Below are 20,168 nucleotides of genomic sequence, written 5' to 3' on the forward strand. Positions count from 1 at the left end.
ATGTCCGGGATGAGCATCCTCACATAGCTCTTCCGGTTCTCCAGATGACTCAGCGCTCTGTGAAGTGTTATGGATTTGTATGCATTAGTTCACAATGACATTTTCTACATAGCTCTTTATGTAGAAAAGCACAGTCTCTGTGTATGCCTCCAGGTACTGCTGTTCAAAGATGCTCCATTCTGTACAAGCAAAACAGTCCTGTAGCTGAGGGAGAGCATTTTCAGGCCAGGTTCTGATGGCTTGTGTGCTCGGTTTTGTTTGCTTTCTTAGAGGCTTGTAGGCCGGGATGAGGAGCAAAGAGAGATGGTCAGATTGTCCTAGGTGGGGGAGGGGCGTCGCTCTGTAAGCATGCTTAATGTTGGTATAGACATGATCAAGTGTATTTTCCCCCCTAGTAGGACACTTGTCTTTAAGCCTGCTTGGATAAAATCCCCAGCGATTATGTGTACGCCATCGGGATGAGTCCTCTGTTGTTTGTTTACGATGTGTTGAAGATGTCCGAGCGCCGTGCTAAAGTTAGCATCCAGCAGGATATAGACAGCAGTAACGATGACTACAGTTAGCTCCCATGGCAGTTAGAACGGTCTGCACTGGACAGACATGGCCTCTAGGTCCAGCGAGCAGTGACTATGGCTCACTCTACCATTCTGTCGCAGCTAATCACCCCCAATCAGCATGGAATGTATGACAGAGTGTACTATGCTGATGTAAGTGTCTGCAGTGGACTTGCTTACAACTGCCCTGACTCCACCTCCTTCTGTGCCATCAGCCATCTGTGTTTTCATTGTTGAAATTGGGCCCTAAGTCTGAAGCAAATTTTCAAAGTGTAAGCATATTAATTGACAGTAATACACAGTACCAGTCAAAAGTCTGGACACATCTGATTAAAATAATGGCAAACATGTGTTCATATCACATTTTGATCTAAAGACTTATGCTTAAATGTCTGAAATTTGTTTCTCAGACTAACATAAATAGTGAAGTTGTTACCTGTGTTATCTTTAATTTTAAAATATATTTTTGGCTATTTTGAAGAATCTAAAATATAAGATAGTTTTAAGCACCTCATCTTCCACAGTACTGTTAAAGCCAAATCTTTACACCCATTTTTACACTCAGGCCCTGGTAGTCTCACACCGTGGCCTTTTGTCAAACACAACCTGGGAAAAAAATAAATAAAAACAGTCTGGATCACTTTACAAGGGAAAGGGGAATGAATTGATGCTGTTGCTATTGTAATCCTAAAACAATTTCAACCTGATATGCAAATATTGATGTAGGTGTGTGACCAGCATTTTGAATATTTTTCCATTCACTGTGCATGGTGAAGAGTTCTTTCCACTTCACTCAGTAGTGAGCAGGTGTCACCCTTGTGGTTTATTTCAAAGAGAGTGGCTGCCTTTTTTTCCTCTGTTTTTTCTGTTTTATTACTTTATGTTTGAAGGAGTGGAAGTATTGATTTGCTTGGTCACTGCATAATTCCATTTGTGTTATTTCATAGTTTTGATGACTGTACTATTATTCCAAAACATGGAAAATAGTAAAAATAAAGAAAAAGATAAAAAAATAAAGTGTGCCCAAAGTTTTGACTGGTACTCTTATAATAGTCATTAAATAGTGAAATGATCACATAATAGTAGTATTGATTAAATAGATTACAGATATGTGTATTTAGCATTGAATAAATGCGCACTGTATGTCTGGAAAGATTGCACTGATTAAAGAGGCAAGTAACAGATGTGCCATCGTATTAAAAATCATACAGAATTCCTCCTTGGAAATACAGTATAGTAAAGGATGATCAAGAAATTTGAAGCTGCAAGGGCATTCAGGTAGAGAAAACTAAAGCCCCTGGTGGGTAGCAACCTATGAAGTACTAACACTGAGAAAAACCAACAAAAAGTTACCTGGAATGGGATGAATCATTTTCAAAATTTCTGGAGTCATTTTAGTGGTACATGTTTTTCTTATAAAGCACAAGTTGGTTACTGAAAAGGGGTTAGGCTGAAATTCAACCAGTCAATCATTCAATCAAATTGCTTAATATGTGACTCTTAAAAAAGTTACAGTGTTTAATAACTTATATATCTCTAATGTAGATATTGTTATATCAGTACCTAAAATTATAAATAGGGGACTGAGGGTCCCAGGTGGAAAGACAGAAGTTACTCAACCAACAAAAAACTGCATCTTTTCTTCATGTCCTGTACCTTTCTCCATCGCCTTTTGTTTTTGAGGAGAAAGAGGTACATTTTGAAGAAAGAGAAAGCAGATGTGTTAGACGAAGAGACAACATCTAAAACTGGATGGAAATGGGTCTTTGATTTTGATTTCAATTGCTCTTACAGCCCCCTCCCCCCCAAACACTGGTGAACAAATGGGAGTAATCATCAATATTAAGCTGACCTGGATTTTTGTTTTTGTACTGCAGGTAGTCTAAGATTACATGTATTTTTTATAGCCTTCTGTCTTTTGTTTTGGTTCTTGGGGTTATGTACCTTTTGTTCTTCAAAGTTTGAGTATGTGGTTAGTTATTGGTATGTTTTGTGACTCTCTGCCCCTTTTTCCAACACATTTTGTTTCATTTGAAGCAATTATTGTGATAATTCAGAATGGAAGTGAGCATGCGTTGGTGTATGGGTTTTCCTGGTCTGTACTGCACACATGGCACATCTTTAAAAATCTGTAAAGTTACTCTGTACTTCATGAAACACAATGCTTGCAGATATTCACCTGTAGTTATGATAAAAGTCAATGTCTGACACTTAATGTACAATTCAGTGTTCAGAGTGTGTACTACAAGTACACATAGAGACCGTCATAAATAAAATGAAAGAATTTGTAGCTTTGTGATCAGGCAAAGCGCAAATGCAAGTTGACATTAATGTGAAGCATTGATATTTTCTTTTTTAAATAGCTAAAATTGTAAAATTATTACTTAATTCTGTTTAAAACAAAATACACTTACTTTTTTGCCCCAAAGCATTTCAGGTTATATTCCAAATTCAAGGCCTGGCTCATAAACCACAGCATCATAGTTCCTAGGAGCATAACTGTATTCGGCACCTCATCTTCCACGGTACTGTTAAAGCCAAACCTTTACACCCATTTTTACACTCAGGCCCTGGTAGTCTCACACCGTGGCCTTTTGTCAAACACAACCTGGGAAAAAAATAAATAAAAACAGTCTGGATCACTTTACAAGGGAAAGGGGAATGAATTGATGCTGTTTGTTAATGCTATTGTAATCCTAAAACAATTTCAACCTGATATGCAAATATTGATGTAGGTGTGTGACCAGCATTTTGAATATTTTTCCATTCAGTAGTGAGCAGGTGTCACCCTTGTGGTTTATTTCAAAGAGAGTGGCTGCCTTTTTTTCCTCTGTTTTTTCTGTTTTATTACTTTATGTTTGAAGGAGTGGAAGTATGGTCCAATCATTCTACTACCTCTGGTGACGAAGATCAAGAAGTGTGACAAATTTGATTTTTGAATTTGGTATGACAGAGTAACACAAAAAAGTGTTACTCTGTCATACTTTCCTTTCACAATTTCTGTTCCTCAGTCACAGCACACAACCAAGGTAGTTACATAACATTACACATTTACACTTTGTTTGACCAACACATGGATTCCCACAGATCTACAACAACAAATAGATAGGCATACTCTGATACAGTGTATATAAATCTAGATAAATAGATCGATTTGAGATAATGCTGCCCTCTAGTGAATATCAGCAGCTACATACCAGTGTTGCTGTTGCCTCTTCCTGTTCGAACGTCTGTTAGAATCTCCATAGCAACTTTTCTTGCTCGTGGATTGAAGTTAGCAACAAAGGTGGTACAATTGCAGATGCAGTAATCTGTGAGAAAAGGTTACTTTAAGTTAGAGTAGTCAGTCGGTGAGAGGGCTCTGTAACTCCTGGGCAATTTCACGCTTAAAAATAGTAATCATTAATTCATGCTGGATTGATTATGGATCTATACTGAATATTACTTATTGGCTAGCTGTGTAGCCCAACCAGTTCAACATGAGTGTGGGAGTCACTCGTACTTTACAGCAGCGAAATGAGGGAACCGTTAGACAGCAAAGACCATACGACTATCTATATGGTGAGTTCGTTTGAAGCGCTTCTTGTATATAATAAGTGTTGCGAGCAAGCTAGCTAACAATGTCCCATTCCATTGTTGACTAAATTTTAACTAGCTTTTATGCTTATCATAAAAGGACTTATCACACATACAAAAAATACAACTGCCACTGCCTTTTGTGATTGTTTTGAATACAGATACAGTATGCACCCTGTCCAGTGAAACGGATCACGCGCGGCAACGCTTCAGGGCCCTTGCGTCAGTGGAGCGAGTGGTTAGTGCCTAGAGAGCTGGCTAACTCTCTGTTAGCTAATTACCTAGCTGCCTGACGTTACCTTTCATTCGTCTGTCCTCGGATCCGTCTGTCTTTTATCAAACGTTAAATTCGACTTGCATTCAGAGTTAAGCACACCTGTCTGTCAGATCAGTTTTATACGACATTGTAAATTTGCATTTAGTATAATTTTACATGCAGTCACACACACACACACACACACACACACTTGGATGGATACCCGATAGGTCGGACAAAAATTAAGAAATGATGTTAGGGTTCGGTCACGTCGCCCGAACAATAACTAGGCAGCGAACATTTGACTTTTGAACTACTAATGAGGATGGGCTAGCCTAGTTGTGCTTCAAGTTCTTTTTAGTGGAAATATAGTGTAAAAATAAATAAAAATGATGGACCTACTGCCTGTGTTTGGGCTACCTTCTGTTCAGTGCTGGGGTTTGTTACGTGACAACGCAACACATAGGGTATTTCAGGCGATAAATATTCATAGACTAAAGATGGAGAATGTCAAACAAAATTTGTCATCGGGGAGGTTTAAAACTACCGAAAACCATGTAGGGAAATCGTTGGTATGGAGGCATTTCGATTTAGTCGGATAATAAGATAATAACGAAGCAGTTGGTTATGTAAAATGTAATGTGTTCACACGTAGCGTCTTTTTTAATGAAAAACGCTGGCCAGAGCATTTTTTCAAGTAAAAAAAAAACGCTGGTAGCATTTGTTCCAAAAAAGCAGTTGAGAGCGTCTTTTGCTGCCATAACAACAGTAGCATGTACATTGTTAGCGATCTAGCTGGCTATACATTGTTGCAGAGCTAACGTTAGCTAACAGGCTAGTTTTGCTAACAACTTCAAGCAGTCAACACAAACACTTTCCAGAAACTCCTAGGATCCAATTTGACTCCAAACGGCCTCTTTATGATGAATGTTATGATACAGTTTAACTGTCATGTTGTACAGTTCACTGTGCTCAGAAACTAGCACAATTAACTTCTCCACCGCTACCTTCTTCTTGGTGGTTGTTATGGGAAACGACAGGTGTCACTACTCCGCTTGTGATTGGACAGCTGTCAAAAAAGCGCTTGACGTAGGGCGTTTTTTCTGAGAAGTTGAACTTTTTCAACTGAAAAAAACACCCTGAGCTGCAGAAAAAAACGCTGGTGTAAAAAATTACTATTACTGGCTTCGCTATCTGCGTCGGGCTTGTTTCGGGTTCGGACATAAAAAACAGAATGCCTGTCGAGCTCGGTTACTACTCTCTCGGACTCGGGTCGGGTTCGGACAGATTTATGCGACCCGAGCCGCACTCTAAGGCTGTGTTCACACGTAGTGTCTTTTTTTGAGGAAAAACCCTGGCCAGAGCATTTTTCAAGTAAAACGCCGCAGCGTTTTTTCCAAAAAGCAGTTGAGAGCGTCTTTTGTTGCCATAACAACAGTAGCATGTTGTTAGCGATCTAGCTGGCTATACATTGTTGCGCAGCTAGCTAACAGGCTAGTTTTGCTAACGACAAGCAGTAAACACGAACACTTTCCAGAAACTCATATGAACCGTCCAATTTGACTCCAAACGGCATCTTTATGATGGATGTTATGATACCGTTTAACTGTCATGTTGTGCAGTTCACTGTGCTCAGAAACTAGCACAATTAACTTCTCCACCGCTACCTTCTCCATCTCCGCCTGTGATTGGTCAGCTGTCAAAAAAGCGCTTGACGTAGGGCGTTTTTTCTGAGAAGTTGAACTTTTTTCAACTGAAAAAAAAACGCCCTGAGCTGGAGAAAAAGACGCCGGCGACGGCGTTAAAAAAAAAAACACTCAGGATGTTTTTGAAAACACGGTCTACTCCATAGGATTGTTATGTAAAACAGACGCTGACAGCTTCAAAAAAGATGCTACGTGTGAACACAGCCTAACACACACGTGCGCGCGCGCACACACACACACACACACACACACAGGCAACTGCTGCCTGTCTGCTATTTATTTGAATGTGTATTACCTAGTTATTTATTTAAAATTTGTCACGTATGCTCATACTTAAGTAATTTATTTATTATTTTTATTCTCTATACTGATGACAAACCATTGATATCATATTTTCAGTAATATGAAATACATTATTATAACTACTATACAAGTTTTTTATGGATATGTTGCTCATTTACCATGGATTTTATTCACAGCAGATGTCACTGGTTGTATGATATTGTAACTTTGCATACCAATAATCCAAAAGGAAGCTGTTACTGTAACATGTTATCATCCCCTTTGTCAGAAGAAGGTTCCAGAGTATACGAGCATGTTTAGTGACCTGCCCCATCACCCGTGCTTAGCGCTTTGTTTGGATGCAACTGACCCGGGGCCTGCCGTCATCAAAGGCCGCTGGCGAGGCCACGGGGAGCAGCGACTAGCAGGGTAAACACACTTACACTCACTCTTACCCAGAGCTCACGCCACCCCCTTAGAGCTATAGTCCGAGTGCAGTTAGCACCCTTTGGTGGGGTGTTTTATCTTTGCGAGGTAGTCGTTTGTCTGAGCTATGTGGATAGCAAGGGCAGCCAGTTAATCCACAAAGTACACTATTTGCCATTACACATGTGTATTCTAAACATAGCACTGTGTTATGGGCTGCTCCATACCCATGCCCTTGTTCCTTTTGCTCCAGTAATATAACCTTATGTATTGCTGTAGAGGTCTTTAAACATTCCAGGTATGAATATTGCCATATGATGAATAAATTTCTTCTTTTTATATAACATCAGGAAAACGGAGCTGAGACACATGAACAGTATGAAAGAGTTAACAAGCATGTTGGTAGAGGAAAGTCAGTTGGGGTCCATACAAAAACTTTGAAGTAAACCTTTCCGAAAAAGAATTGGACATGTAGTTTAGAATCAGTGTGTTTAAGTTCACACCAATACTGCTGTTAATAAATGCAGATATAATTCATTGTGACAGATGCGTAACTAATGTAACTAATGTGCAGAAACAGAAGAGCTGTGGAACTCTCCACAGATAAAAAAGAGCCTACTGACATTTAAATGTTTTCACAAATATTCTCTGCACAAAAGTTTAACAAATATCATTTGTTTGTTTCTGTTGCAGGTCATCAGTTAAGCTTCATGGCAGTGCTGGTGACCGCGATATTTTGGGTGTGGATCGATGGAAGTATTTCAGTCGGTGAGCTGGAGGAGGCGCACTGCTTTTGTGGAGGGGCTTTCTCTTTGTATCAGTATCTCTCTGTATCAGTATTCATGTATGTACTGATATATACATATAAATTTAAAAATTGTAATACACATTTTATTCTCTCCCTTTCCTTCTCTCCCCTTCAGTCCCCTGATTCCCTTTACCCAGCAGGTTCCTCCTGATGTAATGTTTGCGAGACCAAGGTAAGTGTGGGAATACCTCCTACTGAGTACCGTGCGCCATTTCAGGTATCCTACCTCTATGGTTACATGACTATTTCTGCAGAAGCAGTCCACACTCAAACACTGATGAGGCTGGGAAACAGCCGCCAGGTATTTCTCAGCGCACGGTAGAGACCCAGACAGACTATCGTGACAGTGAAGCGCAGACTGACCCCTACTCCCCCCAGTATGTGGTCTGTCCCAGGATGGCCTCTGAGCTCCTCACCGTAGCTGCGCTGACCTGGGGTATGTGCCTCTGTCCACTCTCTCACACTAAGGATCATGGCTACTGTCAGATTCTTCCAAGAGGATTGAGTCTATTGTGCTCTCATCTTTGACTGCAGTTTCACTTTTTCAGCTGAAGAAGTGGTGTAAACACAGGTGGGTGAAAACCACAAGAGTTGTGTCTTTGTTGCTGTGTCTTTAGTAGGCACAGGGAAAAACTGGTTGGCTGGACTTGTCTGATGTGATATTGGCAACACTGAGGAGTTTCAGTTACAGTAGAGAATGCTTAAAAACCTCATGCTTGCGTCCCTGTCATGTAGGTGACGGTCTCCCCGCGGGTCTTGCAGAGGTGGAGGTGATCAAAAGGGTTCGGATGAAAAGGGCGTGGGAGGCCCAGCTCCCAGCCCTCAATGACCTCACCCAGCTGGACAAGAGGAAGAGGATGATGGATGAGATGGAGAGGAAAGAGTGGGCCTGTAGAGAGAGTGAGATCCAGAAGTGAGTAAGCAGCCTGCCACCTGGGTTCCTTGTTTTAGAATTGGGAGCTCTAATCACAGGCAGCACTCAGCAGCAGGCCATGGTGGAAGCGTGTTGCTGCATGTACCACATCATATTCCTGATGATTTACACTGTCAGTTTTTTTGACACTGTGAACATATACAATTAGACAAAGCCCACACTGTGGTCTCCAGGTTGCAGGAGCAGCGTCTGGACCTGCTGAGGAAGCTGCTATGGCAGAGAGAGGAAAAGAAGGCGGACACCACTGTCAAGCGCCTGAACGAGCAATTCTCCCAGCGCCAGCAGGATAAGGACACCAAGCTCCAGAAGATTCACAAAGATTATATTGTCTGTTGGTATTACTCTTCTTTATCCTGTCTTTCTGCTTCTTCATCAAATAATTTGTTGCCCCATCTGCAAAATGCCTGCATGGTTTTTATTGAAATGCACAGTGTCTGATTTGAGGTTGACAGTTTGTTGATGTTTTAAATGTAGTTTATGGCCTGGTCAGTTTCTCCCTTTTACTGTCATTCACTGTCTATGTTCAGTTGTTTTCGGTTGTTTTCATAGTGGATGATATGGGAGACTGAGGGTAGAACTGAAACTGATTTAGCTGAAATGCATGTAGTGTAGTATTTAGCCATCAGTTACTAGATGAGCCTTCCTCTGGCCTCAGCCATCAGGAAATTGACAGAGAAGAGGAGAAAGGTGGAAGGGAAGCTGGAGAGACGTGACATCATCAAAGATCACGTATCACAGATTTGTGCGCCGCTCTCCCAAATGGACCAGTTTTCTGACTGGGAGTTCAAGCAGAGTGTGGCCAAGAACTGGTTTCTCAACACCTACGAAGGTCTGATTTATGCTGAATTACAGATACTTTAGGATCTTGAAATAAAGTGTTTTTTTGGAAGAGATTCTTTTCTCCTTTCCTTTCCTCCTCTAATGTGTAAATAGTACACTAATCCAAACACCAATAACATACTATGTCTTCTCATTACTGTAAAACACACACTGTACAGACCACAGTGGTCATTGTAGGTAGCCTCAAATCATTTATTGGCAGATATGTAGTGAGCTGGCTAACCTTATCTGTAACCATTGCTAATTTATGATTCACTGATCCCTTTAGTAATACATGATGTAACCCTTTTTAAGTTACACCCCTTACTAGTTCTGAATATACCTCCTACTAATCTTGGTCATATCCCCCACTTCTCAGGTTTGCTGACACTGGAGGCTAGCCTGCCTGCCTCTGTCATAGAGCTTTCTATCCAAGCCCCCAAACCAAAAACCTCTAAAGGGTTTGTAAAGCATGCCACTCGCCAGGAGGTGGAGCTGATGAAGACACACCAGGTAGTGTAACAGCAGGGGCTCAGAGACACACTGAGACACTGGGGGTGCAAGTTTCATAGCTCTTGACAGCAGGTGCTCCTCCCTCAGGTACTAAAGGAAAAGAAGACACAGGTCAAACAGAAGAAGCCACTCCAATTCCTCTATAAGACTGACAAGCCCATCCCTCATCCTCCAACTCCAGAAATTAAGGCCCCACCTGAGGTAGACTGCCCCGTGGAACCCTTTGGAACTCCTGTTAATTTTATTTTGACATGGCTGGACATCTAATCACAGCACTTTTAATGTACATCAGCAGTGTTAATTCACATTGTTGGTAAATACATTTTCTCCATTAGGGGGATGAGGCAAAGGAGTTGGCTATTATTTATCTACAGAAACTGTTGCAGGGAAGGTCCATTCAGAACATGGTGAGTATCTTTTAAGTGTGCTGCCAAAATAAGAGCATTGTGCTTATGAACAGAATTCAGAGGCTGTCTTTGTGTGTGTGGGTTTCTGCTGTGCATTTCAGATGTTCGAGGGGAAGGAGAAGCGTTTGGAGCTGATCCAGGAGCTGCGCACAACTCACACACTGCAGAGGGAGGAGCAGGAGAAGCAGAAGGTGCAGAGACGGGTTACACTGGACCTGCAGAAACAGAGAGAGCTGCACAACCACATGGTGAGAGAGACATGTCCCATACAGATACACAGAGAGACACAAGGAGAAATTTCCCACGTAGCTATCGAGAGAGAGTACCATATGGGTACAAGGAAAGACATTTCTTATAAAGTCATATAATTCTTTGGAGTGGTTTAGCATTTTTTCTCTTAATTTTCTCACTTTGGGTCAAAATGGCCAGCTCAAATGCTGTTGCTGTTTGGGCCTGAGCCGGGATAGATCATTCTCTGTGCATATTTCAGGTGTCAGCGGTGGAGGGTTACCAGTCGGGTGTTTCAGGCAGCGTCATGGCTGACATGCTGGACTTCCTATCGAAGGAGCTGGTACGGCTGCAGGAGGAGCGGCGGATCCATGCCTTCACCCTGCTGGCAGAGCGGGAGCGGTGCAGGAGAGAGGCAGAGGAGAGCGGCCGCAGGCAGGTGGAGGAGCGGCGCCGGCGGGAGGAGGATGAGATCTTCAGGCAGGTCGGTTCGCCTCCTGTAGGTCAGCACCATCGGCACGTGGCCCACACCGCGCCCCTCACCTCTCCTGATTCTTTTTTTGTGCATGTATGTTCCAGGTGGTCCAGGTGCATCAGGAGACAGTGGATCAGTACCTGGAAGACGTCATCCTTAGCACCATTAAGAAGACCGCTGATGACCAGGCCAGAGAGGAGATACGCAGGGTGGCCAGAGAGATCAACAACATCGCCTATACCATAGAGGAATCGTGCGTTACTTCTCAACTTTTCTTCTTCTTTGTTCAACCCAAGTTAGACATTTTTATCAATCTGCATCAACTGCATTCCACATAACACCTTTCCTATCAAAGCCTTACACTAAAGCTTATAAGCTGTGAAGACTTTGGCCTGAAATGTAATGAAGATCATGATCCTCTTCAGATTATACAGTGTATGCCAACATTATTACCTCAGTCATACTCAAAGAAGTAATTACTGTTGTTACATAACAAGGTAAGTATTGATTCACAGGGCAGAATTTTGACCATTTCACTCCAGACCGTAAGGGCATTCAGATATTCCTGGTAACTACATTCTGTACCATTCTGTATCACACGTAGGCTATGATTTCAGAGGGCTATAGTAATCATTATGTGCCATTTTTCTCAGAAATGTAATTTGTTAAATTGCTGATTGCAGATTACACAACTTCCAATGCTTGTTGTTGTAAAGCTTGCAGGCAATAGAAGATACAGCGCTAAAATGTGATTACATTTCTCCATTTGAAATGGTTGTTTACCTAACTCTGTGTCCTGTCAGCTGGAAGAATACTGAGGTCTGTGGTTTTCTCATTTCATTTTCATTTTACCCCTGCAGTCGGACTACCCTGCAGTCAGAGGAAATTGTTGCAGATCTGGTGTACAGCTTCCTCATCCCTGAGGTACAGAAGAGAGCTGTGAGGGACAGAGGTGGGTGCCATCTGCAAAACTGCAAAGCTCATCAGACGAAAGCCTCACAATGTTTCTGCAACATCCTGCTTGGGTGACAGCAACATAGCCTGAGGTCAACAACCGAAGGCCTTTCCTCTGTCACACCAATCATTAGAAAGTGTTACACTGCTGCTGTTCTATACTGTGGAGCTTCCTGCCTGAATATATCAGAGCCTCTCCATCCGTGACTATTTTACAAGCTGAATCTTAAGACCTAGCTACCACTATAAACCTACCTGCTTATTTTTTCAGTTTTAATAAGCTATTTTTGTGTTTTTTGTTGTTATTTTAATTTTATTTTTATGTGTAGTTTCAGGTAGTGCTGGAATCAATCAAAACAATTAAAACAAAGATTGTTTAGGGTTATAGATAACTAAAGAAATACAGGTGAACTATAAGGATAAATACAGTGATATTAGAATAAAGAAGAAGAGGACAAAGACAGAGTTAAAGACAGAAAAAGAGAACAGTCTGCTGTTAAAACATTATAATGTCATGTGTATTTCAATGCGATGTCATTCAGAAGAATTATTTTGAAAAATAAGAATATTTTATGTTACAATAAACGCTTACATTTACATTTACATTTATTTATTTAGCAGACACTTTTATCCAAAGCGACTTACAAAAGTGCATACAGTAAGTATAGCGACAGTACGGGGACAGGATGTGTACAGTTCCACAATGAGACAGTTCTCAGCTGAGAGCAAGGTCTGTTTGAGGACACAGTACTGTCAGATTTGTACAATTACAGCCTATAGGGCAACTAATACGATACACCTTCAAAGAGCAAACTTCAACAACTTCAAACGGCACAATGAACGTCAGGGTAAAGGCAGCAACAAGAAACAATTTAAAAAGCACAGCGGGGGGGGGGGGGGGGGGGGGGGGGGGGAAGCAATTGTGTACTGGGTTAGTCCAGGTAGAGTCTGAAGAGGTGCGTCTTCAGGCCCCGTCTGAAGGAATGGGGTGAAGGAGCTGTCCGTAGAAGGACAGGGAGTTCGTTCCACCACTGGGGAATGATGTAGGTGAAACGCCGATGTCTGGCAGAACGAGCACCTCCTGCCTTGACCATGTAAGGAGCGAGGCGTCCAGTTGCTGCTGAGCGCAGGGGTCGGGCTGGTGTGTAGGGCTGGATGAGTTCTTGGAGGTAGGCAGGGGCTGTCCTGTTGATTGCAGAGAAGGCGAGGGTCAGGGTCTTGAATCTGATCCTGGCAGCGACAGGAAGCCAGTGGAGGGATTTAAGCAGGGGAGTAACATGGGAAAATTTTGGGAGGTTGAAGATTAGTCGGGCAGCTGCATTCTGGATGAGCTGGAGAGGCTGGGTGGTACAGGCTGGGAGGCCTGCGAGGAGAGCGTTGCAGTAGTCCAGTCGAGGGAGAACTGTGGCCTGGATAAGGAGCTGCGTCGCGTATGTTGTCAGGAACGAACTAATCCCCCTGATGTTGTGGAGGAGGAATTGGCAGGCCCGTGACGTGTGAGCAATGTACTCCTTGAAGTCCAGGTTGCTGTCGCGGATGACGCCCAAGCTCTTTGCTGACTGAGAGGATGGTATTGTGGTGCCATCGACGGTGATGGAGAGGTCATGCAGGGGGGAAGGGCCGCCTGGGATGAAGAGCAGTTCTGTTTTTCTGAGGTTCAGCTTTAGATGGTGGGATGACATCCATTTGGAGATGTCAGCCAGGCATGCAGAGATTCTTTCATTGACCTGGGAGGTACAGGGAGGGAAAGAGAAAAAGAGTTGGATGTCGTCAGCATAGCAGTGATAGGAGAAGCCATGTGATTTGATAACTGAGTCAAGAGAGTTGATATAAATTGAGAAGAGTAGGGGTCCCAGTACTGAACCCTGTGGAACTCCTGTAGTGAGGGGGGTGGGTGCAGAGGTGGAGCCTTTCCAGTAGATCTACCAGTCAGGTAGGACTTGAACCATGAGAGGGCGGTTCCAGAGATGCCCATCTCAGACAGCTTTGATATTAGTGTCTGGTGGTTGACTGTGTCGGAGGCTCTAGCAGTGTGGAGAGCCTCTGTCACGGCCAGGAGTGCGGTTTCTGTTGAGTGGCCAGCTCTGAAATCTGACTGATGGGGGTCCAAAAGGTTGTTCCTGAGAAGAAAAGTGGATAGTTGGTTTAGTACTGCATACTACATAGCATACTTAGCATACATAGCATACTTTCTTGCATGTAAACCATTCATTCTTGTTTAGTTTGTATATCATGTTGAATTTCTTTTTGAAATGATACATAGGAGCAGCTTATCATTATTATTATTATTATTATTATTATTATTATTATTTGCACAGGATTGTATGTATGTATATAGGCATTATATATGCTGCATGTATGTGGACAGCCAGAGCCAGTTTCTGATGGCAGGAGAAAAAAAATCAAGCTAAATCCCATTTAAGGTCTCTGCTGAGTGTGACACAACTTAGAAACTTAGAAGCACATTTAATGAGCAGGTTCTAGGTAGAGACTGGGTTGAATTGAGGCTGGTAAAAAAAAACAATTAGGTACTTTCGGTGATTCACTAATAGTCTTGTGAAGTGCTTAAATGGGCACAGTAATGTATATAAAATCTGCACAATGGTAATTTATAAAATGTTAAATTGTCTGCTTGAGAATTGTAAATTGTCAGTAAAGTCACATTAATATGGTGACCATCACAGATCACCTACAGATACAATTGAAAAAGTTTTGGAAACGTTTGATCTGTGAGTAAATACACTATAAAATGTTTGAGTGAAGAAATCAAGTAATTCATGAAAAATGTAGAAAAAATGATAATGAAGTATTTATTTTCTTAAAATGAATGAATGGGTGATTCCCCTCTGCTCTCTCCTGGGACAGTGAAGCAGAGCCAACAGATACATCTCCTGGCTGTGCGCCACATCATCCATGGAGTGATGGAGGTAGTTATCAGCCCTCCTCTCAGAACCCCAAGGGTGCAGACACACCCACAGAGAGCCTCGAACAGTGCCCCTCATTCTCAGGACCCCCAGGTGATTCCTGGAAGACCCGAGCAACTGCGTGAGGAGGAGGACCCTAGCTCTGGGAGAGGTGCGGGAGGAGAGCGAAGAGAATGAGGCCAGTGGAGGAACCACATAGTGAGACAGCCTCTCCTTCAGTTTGGAGAGCTACACTCTACACAGGTGTTTTTCCCTCGGTAATAACTTGAGGAAACAATGCATTTGCTGCCTTTTTCAGCAGTGGCATAGGATGCTGCTGGGGTTTCAATAAAGAAAATAATGTGAAAAAACTTTATGAATTGGTTTTTAGTTATTTCAGTTAGTTCATTCAGCTTCAATTTATTATGTGAGTTTTCAGAAGTAATGTTATACCTCTAAAATCTCTAAACTTCTAAAATTATTTAATGTAAAGCACATGTACTATTCTGTTTCAAATACATGCTGATTAAGTATGACTCAACAGTTATAAAGTGACTCCTGGTATCTATTTTACTGATTTTAGTATTTCCTATATATGTGTATATACGAGATTAATTAAGAAAAAATAAAATTAAACTGAATGACCTTTTAATGGGATCTAATCAGCCCTTTCTTTTTGTTCCTTCTTGTCTGAACTGTCTCTTAACTGATGACTTCAATCATAGTTAACATTCCCATTAGAGTCAGTGTCTTCGTTAGATAGACCCCCCCCCCCAGTCTTCTCTATGATCCATTGTATCTGTCATTAATGTGGTGCATGGTGACTTCAGATACATTTAGGGTTTATTCCTTATTGGGGTTATAGGTGGCTATCACACCTTTTTACAATGGGGACGTCAGGGGTGAAACTTTTGAAACACCTCTGATGAAGTCAGTGTACCCTCTGTGTGCAGCCTCTGTACATGGATTAAAATTCACAGACAAGGATTTCCTGGTGTAACCTGACCAAGTGGAGAGGCAAAATACCCAACTGGACTGCACAACGTACTGAGGTGGACAATACAACACGATAAATTGGATGCTCTCTTATGTAGTTCTGATGTGGTAAGTGGTTACAGGTGACATCCATGGGTTGGGTAATGTCTGTGTTTCATAATAATTGTGTTAGTAAACTTTTTAGAAGGCATAGGACTCACTATGATCAAACTGGACGAAATTCACTGAACAAGATGTACTGAAAGAAGTGAACAAGATTCACTGAACGAGGTGTGCTGAAAGACTTCACAAACTGGAAGAAGTAAACAAATCAATAGTGACTCTGAACTGCAGCAGACCCAAACAGTCATGACCTGAAAGAACTGGATCAACAAACTGTAGGCACTGAATGAGAATCAAAGTATTGTGCACTGATTTCTACAGTGATTGGAGGTGTTTATGTCCAATGATTCTACTAGTTCTGGAATGCTGCCTGGACAGCAGCCTGCTCTAATGCAAATTTTCCTCCACTCAAGGTCATTTTTTGGATTTCTATAGGCTGATGTCATTGTCACTCAAAGCATATTGGTTGCATGACTGTTGAGTCACACGAACGAATCTTTTATTTGTAACCCTCCCACTAAGCTGACTTTTACATACATGTATTATTGCGCCCCACTACCATGAACACGTGAATAATACACAACAAGGGAGGAGTTTAAGTGGAATGCACCAGGCAGGATATAGGTCTAGGGTTACTGTCTCACACAGGGTGTCTAAGAGGCCTGGGATAGCCTATGGGAATGGCTATAGTTAGATGCTGGATAACTGACCTCCCTTGCATTAACTACTAATAACAGTGTGAGCCCCCACTTTGAGTTAATCTTCAAAGATTGAATTGTAAACAATGTATCCCACGAATTACAAATAATTGGACTGCAACACCACTAAAATAGCGGACTCTCTAAATGATAGCTGAATGCTCATTAACATCAAAACTCTTATGCATCAATTACTTTAGCTGCAGAAGATGACATTTATTTATCCAAGAAGTGCAATTACGGTTTGAGAAATGAACAGACATGTACCCAGATAAGTGCACAACAAAATACAGACAGCGTCAAATAAAATAAATAATAAAAAAAAACACTCGCGTTGTAAACACACACACACACACACCGTCTGGGGTACCCTTTAGTTGGCGCGCATGGTGGAGCTCATAATGCCGGACAAAGACGTGGTTTTCTTACTCACGAAACCGTTCGTCTGCAGACCAAGGAAACTTCACGAACATCCGCGATCTGAAGAACAAAGCGGCCTACTCCGAGAGATGGTATCCGATGCGTTGTCCTCACACAATCACCTCAGGCTCTGCTGAACACAGTCCTTTTTTCCCTCGCCGTCTCCTCGCAGCAATTGCGAAAAGGAGTCGTCGCTGCCCTCCGTTGAATCACTCGCAACAGTCTGAAACAGCTAAATGTCCCGTGTAGGTAACGGCTAATCCACAAAATGGCGATCAAGCACAGGAATTCTTACTCTTCGCCACTACTGAGTACACCTCAAAATCCCCAGCAAAGTGTAACCCAGAAATAAAAATAATGACACACACAAACAGTTCGTAAGTTGTATTTCCCCCAGAATCTTCTGCTTAACGCCAATAAAACTTTTTTTTTTCTCCACACATCTCGAACTCTCTCTACCCTCGTTAACCAGGCACAATCCCAACGTACATAGCAACAGTAATTCGATAGGCTAGTACTTAACCAATCATATTTTTTTTCCCACATTTTTGCTCCCATGAACTAACTTTAACAGGATTACTGACATCGTAATGAACACATATGAAACGGAACCACTTGTAAACATGGCAACTAGCCCATTGCAAATACACCTTTACCTTGTTCTCTATTTGTAAATTATTTTATTCAAAAATAAAAGCAATGAATTTCCCAGGGGTACTACATATTATAGTCAATCAGAAAACACAGTACACTGAAAATATTTCTTCAAATACATTCATTCATTCAGGAATTGCACTGCACTGCTCTGTTGAGATGTGTCTGTATTCACTGGTTTGGTTCCATTCATGATTATGTACCCTGCTGCTACTTCATTCCAACTTTAGTAAATAAGAGGAGTCATCAGATAAGAATTTTACTTACATGTTGCTTTAGAGGGGTGGGGAGAAAACAAGCAGGGATATAACAGCACTCTTTCTGAGAAATCTGTAAACACTGCATCGTCATGTACTACACACTTTCTTTGACAACGTGATTGTATCTCTTTCATGCAAATAAAACAGTCTGATGAATTTATTAAACTGTGTGTGTGAGAGAGAGAGACAGGGAAGAAGAGATACTTAAGATGAGGTGAAAGACTTTTTTATGAGATAAATTGATTACAATTGCATTCATCAGGGAAAGTGAGGAAAAGAGGGTAAGAACTGAAAGCCATGCTTTTAAGTATATTTATTTATTTAAGTACATTTAAACATTTTTTCACAAAGAAAAGACTCGGAAACATGATGATATAAATGATAAAAACATAATACGGGAACACACCACAAAGGAAAGCAAAGAGAGAAGAAGAGCTGGCAGAAAAACAAAAGGCCACTAAAGACAAATCAAAAGAAATGCACAGCTGCACAGCTTGAAAAGCTAAGGTATGCCTTATTATACAAATTTGATTGATTAAATTAGGTAGATATAATAGATTCTCAGTGTAAATGAAGGTCAAATCAGGTCTTGCAGTTCCCTGTTTTTTTTTTTATGGAGACCAAAGGTCATATTCAAATGCTTAGCAGGAGATTTGGCATTGAAAGTATTTGCTCCTCATTCTTGTGTGAACTAGTTTGCCAAATTTATGATTCATATCTTTATACTGCAAGTTGCAATTGCAAAGTTGCATCTCATTGTACTTTTGATCATAATGCTAAAAGGGAAAACATTATTTTACTCTTTACACCTTAAAACCAATGGGTTTGTCATACTTAAAGCTATGGTGCTATTCCTTATAAACATTAAATACACACATTTGTTCATTTCCTCTATATCTGTTATAGAAAATGTTGTAAACAAAGAATGACAATAAAACAAACATCACAGTTTTTGTAAAAGTTGAGCAGGAGGGACCCAAATGCAGGGATCATGTACAACACAGAAGGGTTTTAAAAAAGACAAATAATCTTTACTACATAGGTGAACTTTGGAAGGCACAGAACACAGGCAAGCTCAAGACTGAGCAAGGAACACTATGACAGGCAGGGTTTAAATACAGCAAACATTCAAGACTAATTACAAACAGGCAGTAGGCGATGTGAGGGAGAATGCTATCCTCCTTGTTAGCAAAATGACCAAAATGCACCCCACTTGTTAACCTTCTCCATCCCCTAGTTAGTAGCAGAGAGAGTGCTGCGTGTGCATCTGCCACCCCCCGTTAAAAATGAACAAATCACCTACTGCAAACAGGTGTGAACATTCAGACAATGATTAGACATTCGCAGTGCAAACACAAACAGGAAGTAAAGTCCCTCTGGTGGATGTTAAAGGATGTAGCAGGCAACTGAGAGAGACAGGATGTCATGAGGACGCCTGCTGGTCATTGCGGGAAGCCGTTGCTGAAACCTTGACAGTTTTTTACTTTTAATTACAGTGTACATCACCAATGATCTTATACACTCACATTCTAGTACACCATACACAAATCTTCAAAAGAAAGATCTCTTTGACCCATTTTAGGTCAATAGATAGGCCTAATGTATTTTTTGATCTCACAGATTTTAGTAAACATAAGATTAACATAATTCATTGGTATACTAATAACCTTATTATCATTCATAAAAACAAATTATTAAAGAAATATCCTTTAATTCTTTGCTAATAAAGGTTTATTAATACCAAGCTATATTTAAACAGTCACGACCTCAAACAATTATAAACACCACATATGGTATGCTTATTTCAACGAATAATAATCAAGCCTCTGATTTTTTTTTTTTAACTATCAGTCATCCTCTTGTAAATTTCTTTTTATTTTTTCATTCATTTAATAAAAACTATAAAAATGCTTGGTGTGTCTATATGTGCCTATAGCTGCTATCTTCGTGTAACTTCGTGGATGGCGTACCTGCCATTCCAGTTAACCATTGTTAACGTTCTATGAAATTGAATCACCATATGAATATGTCACCACATCTTATAGTTTGACCACTTTTTTATTATGTGTTATGTTACTGGTTTATAAAAGCTAAGCGCTTCAGACGTGATAGGGAAGGCTAACCAACACCGTAATCCAGTGAAGCAGGGCCGTGTTTTCACGCCACCACAACGTGCGAGCTGTATCAATTTACCGAT

The 20,168-nt window shown here is 41.2% G+C and overlaps 1 protein-coding gene across 1 annotated transcript; it reads left to right on the top strand.

Moving 5' to 3' along the window:
* Positions 1–3,906: 3,906 nt before the first annotated feature.
* On the top strand, positions 3,907–16,501 carry cfap91 (cilia and flagella associated protein 91). Its single transcript, XM_036545931.1, has 17 exons — positions 3,907–4,115; positions 4,292–4,368; positions 6,664–6,803; positions 7,494–7,568; positions 7,724–7,780; positions 7,863–8,044; positions 8,344–8,521; positions 8,716–8,873; positions 9,198–9,371; positions 9,741–9,874; positions 9,962–10,075; positions 10,210–10,281; positions 10,383–10,529; positions 10,772–10,993; positions 11,089–11,237; positions 11,845–11,936; positions 14,804–16,501. Exons 1-17 carry the CDS (start codon positions 4,034–4,036, stop codon positions 15,037–15,039), a joined length of 2,289 nt encoding a protein of 762 aa, XP_036401824.1. The 5' UTR covers positions 3,907–4,033; the 3' UTR covers positions 15,040–16,501.
* Positions 16,502–20,168: the final 3,667 nt, after the last annotated feature.

The sequence above is a fragment of the Megalops cyprinoides genome, chromosome 14 (genome assembly GCF_013368585.1).
Source record: "Megalops cyprinoides isolate fMegCyp1 chromosome 14, fMegCyp1.pri, whole genome shotgun sequence".
NCBI lineage: Eukaryota > Metazoa > Chordata > Actinopteri > Elopiformes > Megalopidae > Megalops > Megalops cyprinoides.